Source organism: Kogia breviceps, chromosome 17 (assembly GCF_026419965.1).
Source record: "Kogia breviceps isolate mKogBre1 chromosome 17, mKogBre1 haplotype 1, whole genome shotgun sequence".
NCBI classification, from domain to species: Eukaryota; Metazoa; Chordata; class Mammalia; order Artiodactyla; family Physeteridae; genus Kogia; species Kogia breviceps.
The window spans coordinates 67,763,261-67,788,793 of NC_081326.1; the positions used below are offsets into that span (position 1 = coordinate 67,763,261).

The 25,533-nt window shown below is 44.5% G+C and overlaps 1 protein-coding gene and 1 pseudogene across 3 annotated transcripts in view; both read right to left on the reverse strand.

Moving 5' to 3' along the window:
* The window catches only part of ASAP1 (ArfGAP with SH3 domain, ankyrin repeat and PH domain 1), a 352,190-nt gene that overhangs the window by 79,584 nt on the left and 247,073 nt on the right, over nucleotides 1–25,533 (reverse strand). For all 3 annotated transcript variants that reach the window (XM_059043152.2, XM_067017038.1, XM_059043147.2), the window contains 6 exons: nucleotides 17,739–17,813; nucleotides 17,197–17,246; nucleotides 15,053–15,182; nucleotides 13,752–13,837; nucleotides 1,991–2,066; nucleotides 687–773 (listed from right to left, as the gene is read on the reverse strand). In XM_059043152.2, coding sequence (XP_058899135.1) covers nucleotides 687–773; nucleotides 1,991–2,066; nucleotides 13,752–13,837; nucleotides 15,053–15,182; nucleotides 17,197–17,246; nucleotides 17,739–17,813 — 504 coding nt within the window. The remainder of the gene's footprint in view (nucleotides 1–686; nucleotides 774–1,990; nucleotides 2,067–13,751; nucleotides 13,838–15,052; nucleotides 15,183–17,196; nucleotides 17,247–17,738; nucleotides 17,814–25,533) is intronic.
* Nucleotides 9,715–10,770, reverse strand: LOC131744191 (SNRPN upstream reading frame protein-like; annotated as a pseudogene).

The window sequence follows — 25,533 nt, forward strand, 5'->3', positions numbered from 1 at the left end:
TTAGGTCCGGCCACTTGTTCACATGGCTGACTCTCTCTATTACCTACTAGACAATGAGATCCTTGACGGAAGGGACTCAAGCTTAATGCCTAGAAGAGTTGCCAGCACACGGTAAGAGTTCATTAGATGTTTGACCAAACAAATGAACAGAGGAGATTAATAATTTAAAGCATTTGTATTGCATTCATCTAACACCTACCATGCATCGTATACTCCATTTCAGCATCCAAAGACTATCTCAACATTAATTTTCCTAACTGTGAGGCAAAACCTCTATAGGAATCTGTATCAAAATATTTCTCTGTTTCTCTGGCAAAATGAGACAGCCCCCTTGGCCGTCTGGAAAAACAGGGATGATCTAAGAGGAACTAAGGTATGTACATCAACGGCTGGGAGGATGCTCTTCTGAAGCACACGCCTTAAAGGCAGGATGGAAAACCTGGTCATGGAGTTGGGGGTGAGGGTTTTTTTTTTTTTTTTTTTTAATAAGGAGGGAACAGGAGTCCAAAGACCGTTCCTACTGTGTTTCGTACGATAGGTACGCACTGTGTCTTACATCTCATCTGCCCCCACACGCTGGCAGGAAGTTCTCACTATGCTTGTTCTGTAGATCAGGAAACACAAAGGCTATCACAAGCGGCCCTGCTCACACGGTTAGCCCTGTTGGAAACACACAGATCACCTACTTCTTTCTGATCAAGTTGAAGGGAGGATTTTATTAAGTCTCGGAGTGCAGTCAGCTGTTTCTTTTCTTCATCCTGGGTCTGTTTTATCTATGAGAGAAAAACAGTTCTTCTATCACTTATCTCTTATACATTTACGAGCAGAGTTTAATTCATCCAAGTGTATACTACTCATCAAACAATTCAATTATACAGTCGATTTCCTTACTAAAGTCCTTCACACGGTCTCATTTTTGATATGAGAGGCACAATTTTCTCATCTTCTTAAAGTACCAGTGAGTTTTGAAATTAGTGAATACTGCAACATGCCTTCTTATTAAATAATACATCTAGGCTAGACAACTAGCTCTGAAAGACTATTTTAAACAAAGCTTAAGAAATAACATTGAGTTATTTGTTTCTGGTATTTCAAAGGGTGGCAGTGAAATATCAGTATCACGACGTGACTGAATGGGCCAGAAGACAATCCTAAGAATGACCAGAATCCCAAGAGCTAACGCATATATGAAAGGTTACAAGCTTTACATGAAGGGAAGGGACTGGTGCTGCTTTTCTTAATCACTTGGAACTTAACTGCAACCTGAACCATGTTAACTTCTCAAAGAAAAACCAGGAAAGTTCTATTAGAATATAAGGTATCATGTGTAACTCTAAAACCTTATTTGCACACATGTATCAATAGTTACACTCCTAAAATATATACTTTTAATATTATTCATTGTCAAGCCGTTCATGAAGAACAAACTTGAGATTGCTACATATGCAATTAGTTTTTTCCTCAAAAAGTTTTCCTCTTGATTTTCCTATTCTAAAATCAAAACCTAGATAGTAGGGGAAAAAAGGAGAGGAAATATAAAGCAAACAAGCAGGCAAAAAAAAAAAAAAAAGAAAGAAAAAAATTCATAATTCATAAACCTGCTTACTCAGAGCCAGTCACTTAATTTTTTTCCTTCCAGGATAAAAATTTCCTTCTGCAACTGCTGACCAAAGGGCACTCGTATGTGATACTGAACCCAGCACAGAGAGCCATTCGGAACCAATGGCTATCCATCTAACCCCCTGCCCTGCTCCACCTATGTGCCATAACTACTCTGGAATATCTGACCAGTGATGATGTCTCTGAGTTAAACCAGAAAAACAAAACAAAACAAACCACAAAAAGACATTTACAGGCCCTAGATTTATGCTGACACATCACTTTACCTTGTCTTCTTTTTTCTTGAATGCTCTTCTAATACAGATTTCAGATTTACTGATATTTATCTATAAAAGCAAGTTAAAGTGCAGGTATTTTGTAAAGAACTTACATTATATAAATCAGCAGCCAGTTTTTCAATGTACTGTTTCAATTTATCAGCTGTCTTCAAGCCATCTTGAAAGAAACTACAATGGGAAACATGAGAGATCTATCAGCAGGTGTGAGAAGAGACATGAACCATAATTACCTGAAAAATCTGAAAATTTTCATAGACACGTGTTTACTCTCTGCCCAGATATCTATATGAAACACTTATAAAACTAATTTCAGTATTTTATAAAGATGTACCAATAAACAAACCACAGGCACAATTTGACATATGCTAGCAGGTGTCACATGGACACTGCAGATAACAGCTACATCTCCAACCCACGGAGTCATACACAGAACAATTCTTCCTGGTTGTGCCACATCTGAATTTGAAAGAGACAGAGAGACACGTTTGCCAGTGGAATATCATGAAGTCCGACTGGACACTAACGAGGGAAATAAAGGCCGGAGGACAGTCAGCAAGGGTTCTTCCAGTTTCCAAAAGATCCCCGGGTCCCTACACACTTGAAACACAGGATGCTGAATCAGTGGTGCGGACGACGGATTCGGAAAGCGCTCTCCTACCGCACACATTAAGAAGGGGGTGTCATCTCACCCTGAACTGGCAACAAGCACTGACCTCTGCTGAGCGACCACCACCTGACGCCTCATTTCATCTACACCCTCACAGCGTCCCGAACGAGCGGGTAAGCACCTCAAGTCTCTCCTGCATCCCGAAGAAGGGGCTGAGGCCCAGAGCGAAGGCGGAACTTGCCCAAGCTGCTGACGCAACTAGCAAGTGGCAGACTGGGATGAGGTCCAGGTGCCGACACCCCTGCTCTCACTACCAAGCGACGCGATTTCTCCTCTGAGCGCTTCCCCTCAGGAGCCCCGTCTGGGTCTGTGTTCAGAATGACCTCCACCCTGCTGGAAGCTCCTTTAACCTCCGCGGCAGATTATTTCGTAATGCACGCTACCTGCGCTGCTCTCTGCCCAGGAAAGGAAGAGGTCCTTGAGGACGGGGACGGTCTCTCATCCCCACATCATAACGGGCCCAGCACAGAGCAGCAGACGCTCACTTAGAAGGTAAGAATGAAGCACAACTAAGAATTTTGAGGGCACGTTTTGGGATCCGTGTATATCTTTCCAGCTTAATATGTACACTCAATGGTAACAATACATCCTTGTCAGAACTGGCCTTCAAAGTGATTAGTGAAATTCTACAAGTTCCAAAGTTTTTTAAGGTTCACATCTTTAGCAGAGAACCCTTACTGAAATAAGGGTTTCATGTAATCAAGCTACATGTAAATTCTCATCTACTAACATTCAGGTTTTCATCACTGCCTTTAGGGATGAAAAGTTGAACTTCTTGGTACAAAACTGAATAACTTCTATGTTCTGGCCCCTGAATATCTTTCTGTTTTTCACCTCCTACCATTTTCCCCTTAAAAACTCTGGCCTCCCGCCACGCTCCATTATTTCCAGTTGCTCTCCCAGCCTTCGCATATGCTGTTCCCTTTGCCTGAAATGCCCTTCCCCACTATTACGTGGCTACCAAACTCTCTCATTCTGTCCTGGCTCAGCTCAGCTGCTAACCCCCCAGACGGCTTTCGCCAGCCTTTCTGGTCAAGGGGACGGCATCTTTGAGCACGTGCTTGTGCCCAGGCCTACGTGGCAGCCCCAGAGCAGCTGACAACGTTCTGCACAAAGCAGATCGTCCAAGAGCATCGACCTGAACCAGCGTCTTCTGCAGCCAGGAAGGAGTGTGTGCCAAGGACACAGAAGTACGGCTAAAAAGTTAACCACAGCAAAACTAATTTTTATCTCTGATACTGCACTTAATTGCTGGAGGAAGGGCTTGAAAGTAGAACCCTTGATGGATGCTGTCAATACTTCTTACAACAGGAAAAACAAGGGCAGGGGGATGAGATGACGATGGCCTAGGCTGTGTTCTGGGACTTACCAGCTCTGGGACACTGGCAAGTCACTAAACCTCTGCCCGTGTTACTGGTATTAAATGGGATGAATAATACAGATAGGACACACAAAATGACTCAGCAAGGTGCTGGGCAGTTAGGATGTGCTCAGTAAATGTTGCTTTTCTTCCCTGGAGCCACAGAGGTTTACCATGGAAGGAGTTACTTCTTTCTCAGAGGGATACAGATTCTTCGAAGATATTTTTGTAAAGGTGTTTCATTTTCACTTTCAACATGAAGGGAATTTAATCATCACGTTAAAAAAAAAAAAAAAGTGAGTTTAAACGAGAATGCTCTAGATCTGTGTTTTCCAATACGGTGTTTGCCACTAGCCACATGCAGCCAATTTAGTTAAAATTAAGTAAATTTAAAATTCAGTTCATGAAGTCTCACCAGCCACATTTCAAGTGCTCAGTAGCCAAGCGTGGCTGGTGGGTACCACGTGAGACAACAAAGAGTATCAACACTTGCGTCATTTCAGAAAGTTCTATTGGACAGTGCTGCTTGACATCAAGAATAAGCAAACAGATCTGAACAGTACGCAAGGTAAGTTATAAAACATACATTTGAGGGCTTCCCTAGTGGCGCAATGGTTGAGAATCCGCCTGCCAATGCAGGGGACACGGGTTCGTGCCCCGGTCCGGGAAGATCCCACGTGCCGCGGAGCAGCTGGGCCCGTGAGCCATGGCCGCTGAGCCTGCGCGTCTGCAGCCTGTGCTCCGCAACGGGAGAGGCCGCGATAGTGAGAGGCCCGCGCACCGCGATGAAGAGTGGCCCCCGCTCACCGCAACTGGAGAAAGCCCTCGCACAGAAACGAAGACCCAACACAGCCAAAAATAAATAATAAAATAAATAAGTAAATAAAAAATTTAAAACACACATTTGATGGAGAAAAAGGGCACTGTTTTAGTTTGAGATGGTGTTGATAAAAATGCCAAGTTCTATACCAGCAGTGAAAGCAAACTGGAAGGGGGGCAAATTCTTAACGATTAAAAGGCTGAAGAAAGACCCAAAAAGTCGATTTGCCTATAGTTAAATTCTTCCAAACATTACAAGAAAACTCAGTGCGATGAGGAATTATTTTAATCTATGGTATGATCCATTTCTGTAAACAAAACAAATCATATATGTAAATCCAGGAATCTTCTGAGTGAGATTATGGTTTTTTCTCTCCCCCTCTTTTTCACTAACTCCATTTTCTAAATATTTACTAAAAAAGATCATATGTTACTCAGGCAGGACAAAATTTAAACATCAACACTTAGCCTGGGAGGCCGAGGCCGAGTGGAGCCCCTCTCAGACGGTTACCTAAGGGCCAACGTCTAGCGCTGGCTGAGAAGCAGGAGCGGGGCTGGGGGACTGCAGGGCAACGACACCCCTGCCAGTCCTCAGTGACGCCACAAAGGCCAACAGGCTGCCAACCGCACCGTCCCTCCGGGGAGCCCCTGGCCCCCACCCATGCTTGATTCTCCCACGTACGGGCCGGCCGGGACTCAAAGCCACAACCTTCCACTGAGGGCACCTGCTTCTCTGTTCCCTTCCTCCCTCTCTTTGAGCTGGTTCTGCTGCAGTGGAAGTGCATGGGCTTAGGAGTCAAAAGCATACCGTATTTTGGCTCTAAACCTGACCGTACGTATAACGTCAGGCAGGGCACTGACCTTGTCTGACTATGGGCATGCTTATCTCCAAATGTGGACATTTTCTAGCTTCTAGGGGCATCAGATGAGCTACTACAGATAACAGTGTTCTGTTCATTGAAAAGGGGAGCACAGGTGTCATCTCTGATGACTTATGACTCAACCTGAACGTGGACGCTTTGCTGACGAAAGGGGAAATTACCTCATGACATCCCACTTGTCCCTTGGCCAATTTCTCCGTAAATTACTGAAATAATTTGGAAAACAGGCGATGATGCAGTAATAATAATGGCAGCTAGCAAGTAACTGAGTATTTACTCTGTGCCAGTCACTCACCATGATGCCTACATAATTCACGGAATACCTCTTTTTAAAGGTCTCATTACAATCTAACAAAAAAAGATAATTATTATTATTAACCTGTAAGACAGATAAGGAAAACAGGACCAGAGAGGTCAGGTGGGTTGTCCAGGGTCATCTAGTCACTGAGTGCAGAGCTGGGATTCGAGTGTAAGTTTTCCGATCGCCAGAGCAAAGGTAATTAAAAAACAAGACTGACCTGGGTCCAAATCCTGGCTCTCCCACTGAATAACTGCATAATCTCTGGAGCCCTGCGCCTCAGTGTCCTTATACAGGAAATGGAGAGGATCGCATGGACCTTGGAGAGTCCTTGTGAGCACTGGATAATGTTTTTAAAATGCCAGGCACAGAGAAGCAGCTCCATACGTGCCGGCCACTGGCCAGCGAAACGGGCTTCATCGTTTCTCTCACCTTAGGGACACAGCAGGACTGATTTACTTTTTAAAGAAGTAGCTTGAAAGAAATATGACCATGTTTTAATGACATTGGGTGCCAGAAAAAGATAAGCTGCTAACGGATGGGCGGAGGGACCCTCACATTTACACTGATGAGCTGGAACACACCTCCCAGCTGCAGAAAGCAAGCTCAGGAGTGTCTGACACTGTCACCCACCATCAGGCAGGACACATCGTCCTTAGAACAAACAAGAACCTTCTCCATCCTGAGAGAGTTGCTACGTACTTCACTTCCTTCTTAAGTCACTCTAAGCAATGACGGGGAAGGAAAACACTATATTCGTCCTGCTTTTAATTTACAATAAAGTCTCCCTGATACCCCTTTATCACATGTTCTGCTTGGCTCAGCAAGAGGTATTACTTGGCCAAAAGCTGAAAGATTCAGAGAGCATTATATTATTTTCAAAAGAAGTTAGGGGGCTTCCCTGGTGGCGCAGTGGTTAAGAATCCACCTGCCGATGCAGGGGACACGAGTTCGAGCCCTGGTCTGGGAAGATCCCACATGCCGCAGAGCAACTAAGCCCGCATGGGGCCCAACTACTGAGCCTGTGCTCTAGAGCCCATGAGCCACAATTACTGAGCCCATGAGCTGCAACTACTGAAGCCCGCACGCCTAGAGCCCATGCACTGCAATGAAGAGTAGCCACTGCTCGCCGCAACGAGAGAAAGCCCGCGTGCAGCAACGAAGACCCAACACAGCCAAAAGTAAATAAATAAATAAATAAAATAAATAAACTTAAAAAAAAAAAAAAAAGAAGTTAGGCTGCCCTGGAACAGCAGAGAGTATGGTTTTATAAAACAAATCAAACTATAAAGCAAAATTTTAAAAAAGTAACCTCTTAACAATTCAACCATCAACCCCTTATGAAAAACTGATTTCCAAGCTTCAGGCTTGGACTAAGTCAGGCACTGACTTCCAGCTGTCTAGGTAACAGGGACATTTTCTCCCAGATCTATTCTGTGTATGTCCTGTGGTATTTAAGAAACGTGAATGCACAAGGGTAGTGTAAGTACTAATTAAGAATCTAAGAATCTTTGTTTTGTTCTGTTGTTTTTTTCATTAAAAAAAAGACAAAATTCATGTAACATAAAATTCACCATTTTAAAGTGTACAGTTCAGTAGTTTTTAGTATATGCACTGTGTTGTGCAACCACTGTCTAATTCCAGGACATTTCCACCAGACCAAAAAGATATATTGTGCCCGTTAGCAGTGACTCCTAATTTCGCTCTTCTTCTCTCTGCCAGCAAACAACAATCTGCTTTCTGTCTCAAAGGACTTGCCTCTTCTGGACATTCACTTAAATGAAATCATACCATATGTAATCTTTTGCTCTGGCTCCTTTCACTTAGAAAAACTTTTGGCGCAGTGGTTGAGAGCCTGCCTGCCAATGCAGGGGACACAGGTTCGTGCCCCGGTGCGGGAAGATCCCATGTGCCACGGAGCGGCTGGGCCCGTGAGCCATGGCCGCTGAGCCTGCGCGTCCGGAGCCTGTGCTCCGCAACGGGAGAGGCCGCAACAGTGAGAGGCCCGCGTACCGCAAAAAAAAAAAAAAAAAAAAAAAAAAAAACAACAAAAACACTGAAGTATAGTTGATTTATATTTATTTATTGTGTTACTTTCACATGTAGAGCAAAGTGATTCAGTTATACATATACATATAAAATCTTTTTTCATATTCTTTTCCATTATGGGTTATTACAAGACATTGAATATAGTTCCCTGTGTTACACGATATATCCCTGTTGTTTAGAATAATGTTTTAAATGCTAATCCACGTTGTAGCGTGTATCAATGCTTCATTCCCTTTCTAAAAAAAAATCTTTATTGGGGTATAATTGCTTTTCAATGTTGTGTTAGTTTCTGCTGTACAACAAAGTGAATCAGCTATACGTATACACACATCCCCATATCTCCTCCCTCTTGCGTCTCCCTCCCACCCTCCCTATCCCACCCCTCTAGGTGGTCACAAAGCACCGAGCTGATCTCCCTGTGCTATGCGGCTGCTTCCCACTAGCTAGCTATTTTACATTTGGTAGCGTATACATGTCCATGCCACTCTCTCACTTTGTCCGAGCTTTCCCTTCCCCTGCTGTGTCCTCAAGTCCGTTCTCTACGTCTGCATCTTTATTCCTGCTGTGCCACTAGGTTCATCAGTACCGTTTTTTTTAGATTTCATGTATGTGCGTTAGCACACAGTTATTTATTTTTCTCTTTCTGACCTAACTTCACTCTCTATGACAGACTCTAGGTCCATCCACCTCATTACAAATAACTCAGTTTCGTTCCTTTTTATGGCTGAGTAATATTCCACTGTATATATGTGCCACATCTTCTTTATCCATTCATCTGTCAATGGACACTTAGGTTGCTTCCATGTCCTGGCTATTGTAAATAGAGCTGCAATGAACGTTGGGGTGCATATATCATTTTGAATGACAGTTTTCTCAGCGTATATGCCCAGTAGTGGGATTGCTGGGTCATATGGTAGTTCTATTTTTAGTTTCTTAAGGAACTTCCGTACTGTTCACCATAGTGACTATATCAATTTAATTCCCACCAACAACGCAGGAGGGTTCCCTTTTCTCCACACCCTCTCCAGCATTTACTGTTTGTATATTTTTTGATGGTGGCCATTCTGACCCGTGTGAGGTGATACTTCACTGTGGTTTTGATTTGAATTTCTCTAATGATTAGTGATGTTCAGCATCTTTTCATGTGTTTGTTGGCAATCTGTATGTCTACTTTGGAGAAAAGTCTATTTAGGTCTTCTGCCCATTTTTGGATTGGGTTGTTTTTTTAATATTGAGCTGCATGAGCTGCTTGTATATTCTGGAGATTAAACCTTTGTCACTTGCTTCATTTGCAAATATTTTCTCCCATCCTGAGGGTCGTCTTTTCGTCTTGTTTATGGTTTCCGCTTCATTCCGTTTTATGGCTACACAATATTTTGTTTCTCCATTCATCAGTGGATGGATATTTGGGTGTTTCCACATTTTGGCTATTGTAGATAATTCTGCTTATAAGCATTCACGAACACATTTTTATTAAACACTTGTTTTCAGTTATCTTGGGTATACATCTAGGAGTGGAACTGCTAGGACACATAACTCTACATTTAAACTTTCTGAGGAACTGACAGACTGTTTTCCAAAGTAGTTGCCCCCCATTTACATTTCTACAGCAATGTACTGGGGGTTCCAATCTCTCCACTTTCCATCAAGACTTATTTTCTGTTATGTTACTGTTTTCTTTTTTTCATGGTAACAGCTTCATTACATTGTCAGCTGTTTTTTCTTTTCTTCTCTTGGAACGGCTACCTGGGTGTTCCAGTAACCCTGCAACCCCCTCTTGGTGTCTCAGCTAAGAGTGCCTGTCTCAGTTCTGCCTGGAAACACAGCACGTACTGACTGCCGCTGCTGAGATCCCCTCAGGTACAGCTGACTCTCCTGGTGGCTCAGCGAGGCTGTCCTCCTACATCTGACGTGGACGTCCACCTCTGGAACGTGCTGCCCCGTAGCCCACCTCAGGAGTAAGCAGTCCCTGGCTCACCCCGTCGTGCCACTGGCCTCGCCGCTCCGCCACTGCTGTTTTTAATTACGGTCTTCCTAGTGGGTGTGATGTGGCATTACACTTTGGTTTTGATTTGCACTTCCCTAATGACTAATGATGCAGAGCATTTAATCATGGGCTTTCTGGCCATTTGTATATCTTTTTGGGAGAAATGGCTATTTGAATTCTTTGCCCGTTTTTAAATTGAGTTGTTTATCTCTTTGTTGTTGAGCTGTAAGAGTTCTTTATATATTCTGGACACTACACACTTATCAGATAAATGATTTGCAAATATTTTCTCCCCTTCTGTGGGATGTCCTCTCACTTGCTTAACAGTGTCCTTTCACTCACAGAAGCTTTTACCTTCGAAGTCCATTTTCTTTTTTTCCTTGGTTTCTTCTGTTTTGTCTGTTTTGACACATATTTACTGAGCATCTTTTAAATGAATGACTGTGACTTTGGGCAAGTTACTGATCTTTTCTGAGCTACAATTTCCTGGTTGCTCTTGATAAATGCTAGCTGTTATTCTCTGTAAGATGAAGGATGATAGAGTAATGTTTGTAAGTGCTCTCGAGTCTGCAGACCATAATGATACTCACCAAGTGGTAAAAGGAGTGGGTGAGCCGTAGCATAATGTGTTTGTTTTGAAAGCAGCATGTTACTGACAATGTTCATGTTTGAAAGTGAGGAGTAACTGGTGGGGTGAGCTGAAACGGGTGACAAAAGTTCTTCTTTCCTGCGCCCTCTATTTTTCCGCTGTAGCATCTGTATCCCCGCTGAGGTACTACGAGTACACGAGAGATTACTGGAGCAAATTCATTCTTGAGCTCCACCTGACTACTATGTATTGAAAATCATTTTGGGAACTGGAATAAGTTCTCAGAATATGAAATTTCTCTTTTTAAATCTAATTTTTTTTTTTTTTTTTTTGTGGTATGTGGGCCTCTCACTGTTGTGGCCTCTCCCGTTGTGGAGCACAGGCTCTGGACGTGCAGGCTCAGCAGTCACGGCTCACGGGCCCAGCCGCTCCACGGCATGTGGGATCTTCCCAGACCGGGGCACGAACCCGTGTCCCCTGCATCGGCAGGCGGACTCTCAACCACTGCGCCACCAGGGAAGCCCTCTTTTATTTTTTTATTTTTTTTTGTTTTTGTTTTTTTTGGAAGCCCTCTTTTAAAATCTAAGTAGAGTATGTTTTACGGGTCCACTACACATCTAATAAAGAGTGTGGAGAGACTGACTTAAGTAGGAAAGAATAAGAGTAGTCCTCAAAAGAAAGGTACACCGGTTTCTCGCTGTGATGGCATCCTTGCAGCTCAACCTGGGGCAGCTGGGGTTGAATTACATTAACCCAGTTCTACTACTGGATGTCTCTGAATCTCTCTCCCTGCAAGGAAGTTCTCAGCGTGTAGGGTTTCCTTCTGATCTTTCTCTGCCCTAGGGTAGATGCTTCTACCAGATTCCACTGCCCAAATGCCAGCCATCCTCCAAGTCCAATTCCAAGTGCCACAACCTCCTTTAAGGAGCCCTCTGTAGTCCCCGTGGCCAGAAATCTCTCCTTCTCTTGATGCGCTGTGTTATCAGTCATTTTCCAGCCCCATTATGATTATTGATGGACCTAACTTCCTGTACCAGACAGTTAACTCCCATGGGCAGAAGCCTTGTTTCACCTCTCAACCCCAGAAACTAGAAAAGTACCTGGCCTCTGTTAAGACAGTAATAAATGATTACAGAAAGGGAAAAAGCCAAGAATCAAGGGAGGATGCTCTTCTTCCCACCTTTACCGACAAAGGCTAATTATATATCTCTAGTTTACAAAACATCTTATTTTTTTTGAAAACTCATGTTTGTGTAGGTTAAATCCTCCTCTATGACTTAGAGATTTTGAAATCAAAAGAGATTTCTAAAATCAGGTGAAATCAGACTTGCTGCTCAAGTGTTGTAGTAATTGAGAAGACAAAGAGATTCACTTATTTCTGTAAAAGGTTCAAAGAATGATCTGTTTCTAGGAAAACTGAAACTGATGAAAGATGAAAAATTCCACCCTAAACTAAAATCAGGGACCACCACCACACATTTCAAAGTTTCATTAAGCACCCTGCTATACTACGAAGGCAAAGGTTAGTCCAGGTCTTCAGTATGAGGCTTCCACAGGCAAAATTACAAATGTGCAACTATTTCTACTTCACTAGAATTACTTTTATACATATCTGAAAGTTTTGTACAAGGCGGAATTTACTTTGAAAAGAGGAAAAGAGTAAAATCAAATTTATGTAAATGACAAGTTGATCATTAAAAGTTTGATCTTCCTGAAGAGAAACCATCCTGCATAGTAAAATATGTGAATGAATGATTTTTAGTGCCCCTTAGAACCACCCCAGCAGCAAACAGGCACAATGCAGTGCCCACAGGCACTGGGTGAGGCAGTCCCTATGCATTATCTCACTTAATTCTCACATCTTCGCAAAACCCAAGCTGGGTCTACTATGAATCTTTTTTTTTTTTTTTTTTTTTTTTTGCGGTACGCGGGCCTCTCACTGCTGTGGCCTCTCCCGTTGCGGAGCACAGGCTCCGGATGCGCAGGCTCAGCGGCCATGGCTCACGGGCTTAGTTGCTCCGCGGCATGTGGGATCTTCCCGGACCGGGGCACGAACCCGTGTCTCCCGCATCGGCAGGCGGATTCTCAACCACTGCGCCACCAGGGAAGCCCTACTATGAATCTTAACCCCACCTGACAGATGAGGATACTGACTGAGGTTTAGAGATGCACCTGACAAAGGTCACATGGTTACCCGGCCGCAGAGCCAGGATTTGAACTCGTCTGTCTGCCTGAGTCAAGCCTGGTGCTTCTCCCATCACATGAATGCTATAGCCCCCTTGAATGTTTCCATTCACCACGAAGAGCCTCCTGGATACAATACTATCAACATTATCAAAAAGAGCAAGAGAGATGACCAAAGGAAATTATAAATTTTAACTTTTTGGAGAGTAAGCATTTTACCGAGTCCTAATGACCTTTACAGTATTCTACTTAAAAATAACTATGAGAGCTGTCTGGACCACTTTGGAAAGTCCTTGCACTCTATTCTCTGTAACTTCCACTGATTCAATACAGACTTGAATGGTAACAGGCACATTTTCAGACAAAAATTCTACAATAAAACCAATGAAAGCTAACCCAGTAAGTGAGCAAGAAGTAAAATTAGCAAATGTGGTGCCACAGAATGTCAAACATAATGGAAAGGTGGCCCTGCAACATAAGCGAAAATGGTGCCGGTGTAGATCAATGGATGTCTCTCAAAATATACCAGCAACTACACAGGAATCCAAGTATAAGTACCAAGTATTGCTCACGTCCAAAGTATTTAATTTCACTTAACTTGGATGATGAAAAAAAACAAAACAAAAACAATGCCAAGTAGGAATATGTGGTACAAATGACCCAATAATAGGTAAAATGCCAAGTAAGCGGGGGAGGGAGTTCCTAGAAAGGCCTCTTTAGTGACAAAATGACAGTCAAGCACATTTGTGACAACAGCTCCACAGGCTGTCAAGGCCAAAGTTAGCATTTGTAAGACAGCATTTACGGGAGCCCAACAGTTACACTAATTTGAGTTAATGATTTATAGAAAATGCTGAAGATGGAAGACAAAACCATTTCTTATCATTTGGCCGTGGACAGTCATTATACAACTATATACAGGGACCAAATGAAGACCAGAAAGGAAAGAATTAAGAAAACCAACGAAGAGAAGGGGACGCTACTTGGGCTAATAGTCATGACTGCAATAGTCCACTTACTTGCACTGTGCGTGATAATACTTTATCAGATTCTGCAGCAGATCCACACCCTTTTTGGTCTTGATTTCATTAACTTTAATGAGATACTGCGGAAATAAAACAGAATTGTGCGTTGATCAGATTACCAGTCGTTAATCCGTGTGAGTTACCGAGGCTCAGCTGCAGCCAGACGGTGTGAGCTTAATTTAGGGAATGCTGATTTGACACAGTCACAAGTGTACCAAGCAAACGGATCAGCGTGTTAGCATTTTATAGATGCTTAAGATTAGTTTACTAGACAAGCAGAAATCAAGCACAGCAAAACATTCTGGTATAACTGATGATCTCCCCCCGGTGTGCAGTGGATCTCAAACCCATAGTTCACGTGGTCAAAACCTGCAAGATGGACTGAAAGACAAATGGCATTCTCTTTAAGGGATATGCTTGTAAGATACTAAAACTTCCAGACCAAAGACGTGAGTTGGAAAGCACTTCTGCTACTAAAAAGTGAAAAATAATAATAATAATAATGCATTATTAGTTTATGCACTAAACACTGCTGGCTCTGATTTTCACAACTGGCCAAGATTTTCTGTTGATATTGTTTGTTTCTTGTTCACTTGTTTTACTGCATGGAAGTGTTCACAAACAGACAAGTTCAAGGAGGCAAAGGGTAATAATCAGTGGGGGTGTGGGGGGGGAGAAATAAAGAAAAAAAAATTAGGGAAGAAAAACTTGAAACTGAGAAAACTCTACCCCCTTTAATATCTTCTGAAAACTGCAAAAGGAGTGCCATTACTCAGCATCAGAATGGGTTGGTCTCTAGGTCAAGGAATGCCGATGGGAACCCTGTTTGAGAACCACTGCTCTAAGTCTAAGGCAACATGCTTTTTGTTGCATTTGTTTTTTTCATGAGCTCAGACTTTAATCACTACTTCAAGTTTTCATTCAAACTTGGACACATGGTTAAAAAAAAAAAGCAACATGCTGTACATCTGTAGCAGTAAAACTTAATATTCACCAGTGTTACCCCTCACCAAAACTGTTTTTCCACACTCACTCACAAGCAATAGTAAAGTTCTCACCAAAGAATCCTGTTTTGGCTTAAAGAGCCCCATAGGACCCAGGCTCAAAATATGAGACAACAGTGAAACGGCGGATCCCAAAAGGCTTGGAGAAAAGCGGAGATTAGAGTCCTTGAGAAACAGTCCCCTCCTCTAATCATCAAACACAGCCTGCATTTAAGCATAAAGACTGCTGACTAGCAGGAAGAATGACAGTTAATCAAATTCCAGGCAAAGGGCTGAAAAGTCTGCTCTTACTTCGCACATTTGGAGCTGAAAGAGGCGCCTCTCCTTCTCCATTTCTTCAGCGATCTCAGCTCCGGTGATCTCTGTGCGGATCATCCCGTGCTGTTTGGCGTGCTCCCTTTTCTCCTTCTCAATTTTTGTACTGTGATGAAAGCAAGTGCCATCATTAAAAACAAAAACTCCACACTCGTGTCTTTCCTTCAATGGGAGCCACTTGATTATTTCTTAATTACCAGAGTTAGGAGGCAGGAACTCGTAAACGGATAGCACCGATCAAAAGTGAAAATCTAAGTTCAGAGAGAACCGACACTTTGCATGGATCTTCACCGAGGCGACTTCCTACATTTTAACTCTGATCTCACACACGAATGGATGCACATAAATTCTCTTATATTTTGGTTGGCATCAAGTAATTTGGACAGTTTACTTTTTCTAGAGCAAGGCACCTTACGATGAAAAAGAATCAGAAGGTTGGAGGCCTGAGGCATATCTTGATTACCAATAGATTGAGATTTAAGAGTTAATTCAAGACAAAGTACATACTGGGTCTTTGTAGGCATGCACGGAAATTAGTCAAAAGTAATTTCCAATATTTCTCTAAACTTAGGCTGTTTTCATACCCCAGTAACGTTTTAATCATTCAACCACCTGGCACTGGATTGTACAAAATGAGGATTTAGAAGGACTCCTCATCTATAATTTGGAATGCTGTGAAAACGTTCTTCAGTTGGGAGGCAACCAGGGAAATAAGAGGGAGGGTCCACATTAAACCCATGGTACCCAAGGCTAACGCTCGGCCATGACAGATGATACTTCGGTATTAATACCAGGGGTCACAGCCCTTTTTCTAAAAATCCATTAAACTTGAAAGCAGACTTCTAATTTCAGAAAGAGCCTATAATTTCTAGTTGTGAAAGCAAAGACTGATTTAGCCTTCAAGCCTTCTTTTAAATTGTGGGGTAGGATATCAAACCCCAAAGAAAGCCAATATCCTTGTCCACATACGAACACAGTGGAAAATCAAGCCATCAACCCAATGCAAAACCTACAAACCTGGCTGGGATTCACTGTAATACCCTCGTGCCATACCTAAGCAACTCTTTTCATCACACCACCTTGGAGGTTAAACGGGTGTGAAGGCAGGGATTTTACCAGAAGGAGAATAAACCTCAGCTCTCTCTCCACTGGTGTGGGTGGGAAGAAAGCAGGAAGCTACAGACTCTTGAGAAGAAACATGACGGGCGGGCATAACTTACTGCTGAATTTGTTTTTCTTTGGCTTGTGTTTTCACTCTGCTGTTATTGCTGCCTACGGAAATGCTTTTATTCTCTCATGTTTGTACTTATCCAAGTTTATAGCTGAGACTTTTATTAAATGTTTTTAAATACATTTCTCCTCCTACCCCACTCCACAGCCTGGTTACAAATGCCTCAGAGCAATAATCACAAAGGGATGTGGTAGGACCGGTACTGCACGAGGATGAGCCAGGCCCACAACAAGACCTCACGTGCGGCCTCCCCCTCATCCCGCATGATAACCCCAGCATGCAGGCCTCTGACTGCCGTCACGCCACACGGCTCCGGCTCTGGGGTTACACAGACCGGAGGAGACACCAGCCCGACATTTATTAGCCTTAGGACCTTCTGCAGGTCCCTCAGCCTTTCTAAGCTTCAGTTTCCTAAGCCATAAGCAGACAGTGCAAGGTGCACACTGAGAGGGTTGCTGTGAGGAGGTCATGCGGGTAAAGCACTCTGCACAGGCCCTGGTGGGCAGACAGATGTCACAAACACTGGGTATTATTTGTGCTGCCCAGTTGCCGTGCTATCCTGAAATGTGTAAATGGTCTACAGTTATGTGCTAACTATAATGAAAGAAAAGCTGCAACAGTCACAGACCTACAACTTGACAGTTAGTATCAGCCATGGATGCCCAAATACCCGAGAGTGAAAGTACATCTCGCTCCAGACAACTAGCACGGGAGGTGTCAGCACTTCTAATCAGGTCAGAACACCCAGCCTCTCAGCCCTTATGAGGATGGACTCAACAGTGTTTTGTCCCAAAGCTATTAGTTCAGGGCTCTGTCCTTCTTGTAGTGATTCTTTTTCTGAGAATACTCACAACAAATAAACCAAGCAACCAAACAAAAAAACACTTACAACTTTGTCTCATAATCTTTCCAAGCTTTGTCAAATGGCTTCTTGAGATCCTTAAAAAAGAGAAAATAAAACTGAGGTTGAAAGTACTTTTGCTTAAAGGTGTATAATCTTCCAGTAACATCTTAGCAGAAATGCTCTCCTTTACAGGACACTCGAAACTTCACACAGGACACTTTCAGGCACATCACACGACTTATTACACCCGAGAAGCTAAGAGAGTGGGACGGTGTGCGTTCCCGGTCACCACGATGAGGCAGGACCCAGTGGTTCTGAGAGGTGGGTCCACGGGTCCTCCAGTGGGGAGCCCAGACTCAGCGAAGACGCCCCCCGCCGCCCCGGTCTTCCTGAGTGTCTCATCTTGTCTCTCGGGCAATAGCGCTATGTGAAGTGGTGTGGTTTTTTCTAATGATCACTTTCCAACAGCATTTTTTATGCTGAAAACGTTCAGAGTGCCTTTCAGACATGAGTACCACTGGGATCTTAGAAGAGAAGGAAGGCAACCCTTTCAAGCTAAACTGAAAATCAAATTTCTCAACACTCACTCCTTTGACTCCCTTTAGGTCTCCTTTCAACAAGGAATCCAAGGTGAAGATCACATTATGGCTCAGGCCCTGGAGCTGAAAAGCAAACAAAGATGGGAGACGGTTAGAAAAAGAAGGTGCACGTGGAACAGCAAAACCAGCCGATGCTGACTGAGCACGGCCACCCCACTCACACACAAGCTCGGTGAAACGAGGGCAGAGACCTCGATGGTCCCGCTCGCAGTTGTATCCTCGGTGCCAAGTTCCGTGAAGAAGAAAGCTATTTAGGAAGTGCAACCTACGGCTGGAGTAGGGGTTTTTTTCACTGTTCCGGGGCCGTGGCCTGGGTCTCCTTGATTTTAGGGAGGTGCGAAGACCAGCCTACAGAGAGAGGGGGAAGGAACGTACCCAGCTGGGGAGCAGGGTGGCAGGGAAACCAAGGGAGGGACGGGCCAGTGTGGAAAGAGTCAGGAAAACAAGGGCTGAGAAGCGCTATACAGTCCGGCTTCAGGGGGAGCCCTGGCATCTTGGCGAGACCAGTTTCAGCAGCGTGGAACCGAGACCGCGGGGACCCGCAGCACCGGTTACAGATGGAGAGGCTGGCGGGGCCCCTCGTTCGAGAGGGAATTTTACTCATGTGTGAGCGCATTCGTTTATCAGGCCGTCCACCCGTCCAGCCACCCTTCCATCGCTCCTTTACGAAGTACCTGCTCTGTGACACCCGCTACGCCAGGGCCTGGGACGGGGGTGCGCTGATGTATACCACACGGCCTGCCTACAGAGAGCCGGCGACCCAGGGGCAGACGCAGCCAGTACGCCACCAGCTCCACCGCACGATGAGGTTAGGCAGAGAGGGAGAAGGTGGCGTGAGAGGAAGCAACGCTGACACTCACAGGCTCTGTGCGTGACCCTCTGAACCAGAGCTCTAAAGCGAGGCTACTAGAACCTGTCGTGGGTGGCTGCTGTGAAGACGCAGCGAGTTAATGCACGGGGACAGTGCTGGTGGCTCCCTGACACCTGGGAAGCGTTTACTACCTTAAAAATGCTACGGGATGTTAAACACGAATAAGGCAATGTGGGAGCAGAGGGGCAGGGCGGGGAGACCTTCCCTCCAGCCCCGAACTCCTCCCTAGCCCTGTCCCGTGCTTCTCATCCGAGGCTTCCTGCAGCTCCAAGTCACTCCACCGATGTGCCCTCCCTGACAACCAATGTGACGCACGAGGACACTTTCCCAATGCACACCACCAGGGGGCTCGGGTCAGAAACAACCATCCGTCTCTTTCTTTTTTATTTCAAAGACAAAGAGATTCCAACCAAGACATTCCATCTTTGCAATCTCACCACCACCCATGCAGAGAAACAGCCGGGCCTGGCAGGCCGGCCAGCAGTGAGAGGGCCGTGACGCACAGCCTACGTTCTGGGAGGTCGAGGGCACCGGTTCTTAGGGTGTGGGGTGAAAATAATATCAATAGCATTAATATTTAATTATCAGTAATAGCCAAACATTATATTTAACTAATAACAGTAATATATAATACATAATTTATAATTACATTATTAGATAATTATTGATAATATAATTATATAGTAGCTATAATATTTAATTAATAATAATAAATATGATTAATGACAATGGTTTGTGGCTTTCCGAAGGGTCACAGTATGTAAACTGATATAGAGAATATCTGTGGTATTAAAATTTCACGGAGAAAGTTATTAGGAAAAGACTATCTTTTAAAAAGCTCCTTGGGGTGGGAGTTTGCAAGTAGCAATAATAAGAGGAAAGGTTGAAAAACACTGGCTTTGGGTATGAGATGGGAAAAACAAAGATTAACAGAACTCATTCTCTGCCCTAGACAGACAGTGGGAATAACATTTTGCTCTGAGTCCCCAACAATCTCATTCGTGGGTCACAAGCCCCCTGCATCCTGCTACCGTGTGGGTCTCGGGCGTTTGTGTGGATGGTGGTTAAGTGAGGCAGCGATCTCCGCTCATCAAGCCAGAACCTACCTTTCCTCTGTTCGTGGAGATCCTTGCATTTTCATCTCAACCCTTACCTCCCTTAACCCTATCTGTTTCCTTATTTGTTTGCTGTGTTCCCAATTTGAATGCAAGCTCTCTGAGACTGGGGTCTGTAAGTTCACTGCTATGTTTCCAGAATTTAGAACACTGCATAGCACAGAGTAGTACTTAGTAAATATTTATAGAATTAAGGAAATACAAAGTCACATGTGTATACGGGTCTTCACTACAGGAATGTTTATACTGATGCTAAGTTTAGTGCTTATCAATAGGGGACCAGTTAATAAATTATGAAAGTTCTACACAATTGCCATAAAAATGAGAAAGTTTGGAAATGTCTCCAAGATAAACTGTTTTGTGATAAAAGTAAAGTGAAAAACAGTATTCATGGTGTACAAGGATTTGTATAAAAAGAGGAAAAAAAACATGTCCATGCTGAAATTATTTCTGACAGGATACAGACTAAACTACTGATACTGGTCCCTGCCAGGGATGGTCACCGGGTAGGGCAAGGACACAGGGTGGGAGAGGAGCCTTGTACTGTGGACCTTCTGCATTTCAGGGTTGCGGGGGGGTGGGGGTAACATGTACTACATTATGTATTCAAAAAAAGTAAAAATTCTAAAACAAAACATGAAGAGACAGTGATCATACATCATTTTTAACTATGAGTCCTAAATCAAGCCTTTCCCCAATGTCTCTCATCCTCCGGGAAACGAAGCAGGAAAAAACAAAAAATACATAGAAGTCATTGCCACCTTGGCCTGAAGGCTGTGTTACAAAGTAACAATAAAAGAATCGTGAAAGTCTGTGGTCTGTACTCAATGTGGGGGTTACTGGGAAGGAAAAGTCCCTCAACAACCACGTACTGACCACACAACGAACACACGGCATCACCTTTCGGCCCAGTCACCACGGTCAGGCTCTGGGCAGGCGTGTGGACTGCCGTCGCATTGATGGAAAACTCCAAGAATTCAGAATTTCTCTGTGGTTATCCACACACATACTCTTGGGGGCTGATAAGAAACCAAGAAGGCAAAATAACCGTGTATTATGAATTCAGAATCTTCCCGGTGATGACCCTATGAAAAGGCCATAGGAAAAAAAACGGAAACTTACAGACTCCTCCTAACTTATTTCCCAGTGAAAAGGTAGGTTAATTTATAAAAACTGGCAAAGGAGATTGTGTTAAGTGAATAGCAGCTGTCTGTTATTATAAAGATACTGAAAGAAGTCAGAGAGAACAGAGCAATCTCAAGAGGAGGAAACTTTTAGGACATATTTGGGCAAAACTAAATGTCCTTCCTTGGCCATCCCAACTAAGAAGAACACCTACTCTCTCAGATATTTTAAGGTGTTGCTCTGTGACAGGAATGGGTCACAAGGCTTCACAGGTGTAGGATTCTGTCATTTTCCTGTTTGTTTGTTTGCTTTTAATTTTCCGGCTCTTTCAGGAATCCTTTTCACGACCTGAGCAAACTGTTCATTGCAAGCGGATGTGTAACAAAAGCATCCCATGGGCAATGCAGCCGACATAACAACATAACACAATAATATTATTAGTGGACAGACTTCCCGTATCACCTTCAGAATCCTCAGATTTTTAAAAGAAGCCTTTCAATTCTATTATATAATTATTTCCCATTTACTTTACCGAAGTCCTATTGATTACTCCACTCTCATTTACTCTCAATCCATTTCCTTTATCAATAAAGTTAAATTAACGTAAGTTATTTATGTGATTCAAGATTACACAAGGTTAGAGGGCATGTTTTAAGAAGTATATCTTTTCAATTATACTAAGCACACAACACATTAAAGACCATTTCAGGAATGATGTTTAGTTGGGTAAAGACACTACTTTCCAAACAAACTGCTGTTCGTTTCCTTCCTCACAAAAGTGAAACTTCCCTGGGACTTCCTTGGTGGTCCAGTGGCTAAGACTCCACGCTCCCAAGGCAGGGGACCTGGGTTCGATCCCTGGTCACTAGAACTAGATCCCGCATGCCGCAACTAAGACCCGACACAGCCAAATAAATAAATATTAAGAAAAGTGGGGGGGCTTCCCTGGTGGTGCAGTGGTTGAGAATCCGTCTGTCACTGCAGGGAACACAGGTTCCTGCCCCGGTCCGGGAAGATCCCACATGCCGCGGAGCGGCTGGGCCCGTGAGCCATGGCCACTGAGCCTGTGCGTCCGGAGCCTGTGCTCCGCAACGGAAGAGGCCACAGCAGTGAGAGAGGCCCGCATACCACCAAAAAAAAAAAAAAAAAAAGGTGGCGGGGGGCAGTTTCCCCTAGGAGCATATACATCAAGCCCACCAAAAAATCTGGGATAAACCAGACAGGAGGTGGCTGAGGTCTACCATTCTGCATAACGATGCAAAAATGACTTGTTTAAGCAAATGAACTGTAATTAATATTGGCTTTGATAAAAATAACCATTTATTCCTTACAACTGCTTAAACACTACCAGACATTATACAAACTGGCCCTGTAATTCCAGCCATTGGAAATAACTTCAGGAACAATTTTCCTGTTTATATAAACACACACACATCTATGCCCTTATTTTTTCTTTACCCCTATGTAGCTTTGCTACAAAATGAAATGGTCTCGTTACCTGTTTACTGATCTATCACCTGTCTTTCTTTTCTAGAAGGTTATGTTCCTTAAGGGGAGGCAGCTCATCTGCCTTGTGCTGTGGGTCGTCACGCTGCAGGGCAGTTCCTGGCTGGCCTGTGTGGGCCTCGGCGGGAGGCGACTCGGCACCGCCGCTGTTCTTCCCTGTGTGAGAGCAGGAGAGAGCAGCGCAGCTCTGCAAACGGTGCCCCCATACACGCCCGCCCCTAACACCTGTGTGCACATGCGACTGTATGAGTTAACGAGGACGTAACCTGCTTGCTTCGTCATCCTGAATTAGTTCTGACAACCTCTCCTCGCTGCCCACTGGCTCCCCCCTCTCTCTCCCCCCTCTACACAGGGAAACAGCTCCTCTGAAAGTGAGGCGAATGCGAATCTGCTGACTTGCTCAACACGTTGGAAAATCCAGTTAATGAGCGAGCCCCCAGAAGCTCTGCTGCGATTCCCTGGTATAAATTAGGCATTCCGTCTGGTGTGTTAACTCCTTCATGCCCTAGACAGTTACTCACCACCTTGAAGCTATTTCACACGGGTGCCTTGTCATCAGGCCGTTTTCCAGGGCGTTAGATCTGGAGAAAAGAGTTTCTGGTGGGAGCCGAGAGGCATGAGGCCACGCATCACACATGGCCTGTGACTTTGGGAGAACCGTCTGACTTGCTGACTTGGCTTCCTGATTTAAAAATGGGTGTCCTGGCACCTTCCTCAACTAGCCCACACCGATGGGAGGGGCCCAGGGCCTGACGCGAACGGAGCTCCTGCTGCACTGCAGACACGCAGGGCTGCCTGCTTCACTGGCCGCTCCAGGTATCCCTGCAAGGTGTGTTCAAGCACACTGTTAACTGCAGGCGTCAAGGCACAAACCAGGCCCGAAACTAAAGGCAGCGAACTGCTTACAGCACCATCTTCTTACAGATATCGGAATGCTCTGAAAACTACAATAGACTATATATATGAATGAACAGTTATTATAAGCTATTACTGACCTATTAAGCTAAGCTTTATTTTATTTGGTTGCATATGCATCAAGGGGAAACAAAGAATACTGCTCAGAAGTGGGCGGATGAGAGCTAATGATACCACCTCATCCACTGTTAAGGGCTCTGTAAGTGTACCCTTCACAGATGCCAGAGTGACCCGTGCTTACATGGTCAAGCAGGTGACATGCACTCAGCCAGGGTGCGCTTGGGCAAGTCATTCAAGGCCACTCCATATGCTGCCCAAGGGGCTGTGTGACATACAGATACGGCCTGCAATGCACGTACAACACAGACTCTTAATAAAGTGTGACTCGGTTTATTTTCTTAGAACTCTTTACACTTGAAAGGCTCAGTAGTAGTGGCGGAAGAAACATAATGATAGCATTTCAGATACTGAAATAGGTCTTTTGAGGCTGGGGAGGTGGACGGGAGAGACGCCCAAAGGTCCTTCACATCGCACCACTCTCTCCACTGGAAGTTTCGTAGTTGTTTCCCTGCCTCATTCTATAATCTGTACGATAATGCATCCCATTATACCATGTTCCAACCTAGGCAGCCTGAAATAGTTATTAAAATGATAGGCAGGGCTTCCCTGGTGGCGCAGTGGTTGAGAATCCGCCTGCCGATGCAGGGGACACGGGTTCGTGCCCCGGTCCGGGAAGATCCCACATGCCGCGGAGCGGCTGGGCCCGTGAGCCATGGCCGCTGAGCCTGCGCGTCCGGAGCCTGTGCTCCGCAACGGGAGAGGCCACAACAGTGAGAGGCCCGCATACCAAAAAAAAAAAAAAAAAAAAAAAGATAGGCAGTACTGTGTTTAACATATGTTATCTAAAGTTATTGCTTGAAACAACTCTGTAAGATGGGTCTCGGTCTCACCCAATTAATGAGGAAACAGGCTCAGAGAGGTTAAGCAACTTGCCCAAGGTCAAACAGTAAGCAAGGCAGATGGTCAGGTTACTAGTTAAGGTTTTTACTAACTCCAAAGGCCAGTCTCATGTGCTGTGTCATGCTGTTAGACTGATGTTTTAAAGTGATTTATCACATCATATCACTCTCCTGCTTAAAACACATCAACCACTTCCCATCGAACTGGATTCAAATCCAACCTCCCAGTATAGGTCTCACCCCAGCACAACCTGTCTTAAGCCCCTCCACCCATTCCCACTACCCTTCAACCACGCCAGGCCTCCTCGGCTTCTCAACCCATCAAGTTCTCTCTTCCTGGCACACGCTGTGCTCTCCACCTGGACCACTCGTCCTCTGGCTACTGGCAAAGCGCCTTCCAGGCTCCATGCCACTTCCTCAGTGGGGTCTTGACCGTTCTAGTTCTAGATTGATCACTTGTCCCTAATCTTCCATGACTCCCAACCAGGCAGAACAGGCTCACTTTCAAGAGCCTGCATCTTAGAGTCACTTGTTTCTTCGCTGTCGGGAGCGAAGTTTCTTGAGGGCAGGGGCTGGGACTGTATCGTCCACCACTGTGTTACAGCAACCCCCTAGCGCGGTACAGACACGATATACACTGAGTAAAATGCTTGTCGATTGAGTAAATGGATGAAGAAATGAGTTCCCCCTCAAAGCAGGCAAGCTGTCCTGAGACTCAGAAATGTTACAGCATCTGAACCAGTTCTGGTCTTCCTGGTGTGCTCAGCATCAGAATGGAAGGGTGGGGAGGTGGGGGGGGTGGACTTAGGAGAGGGATGGGATATGGTTGGGTGACAGACCAAGGATACCCTCCTTCAAGCAGCTGCGAGGCTGTCTGACAGCTGGGGAAGAAAGGGTGCTCTGGACTTGACCTGCCTCCAGCTGGCTGTGTAAGTTCAGGTCCATCACTTCTCGCTTCTGCCACTGACAAAATGAGAGACCCAGGAGGTCTCTAAAATAGCTCCCAGGTACAATCCTCCTATAGTTTAAAACGAGCTACTGAGATACAACTGAACACAGTAGAAAAAAATCCAGACCAAGTGGGCGTAACAGCTACGGTAGATGCTTCAACTGCCTCATGAGCTGAAGGACAGCCCTGGTCCTCCCCCCAACCAAGTAATAAAACGATAACAAACAATTCTGCAGTAATGCTGAAGAGTTAGAAGGGTGAATTCATAATGCCTATTAACACTCTAAACTTTTTTGTACACTCCATGATATCCACTATAAAACTTCTGGCGCAATACAACAAC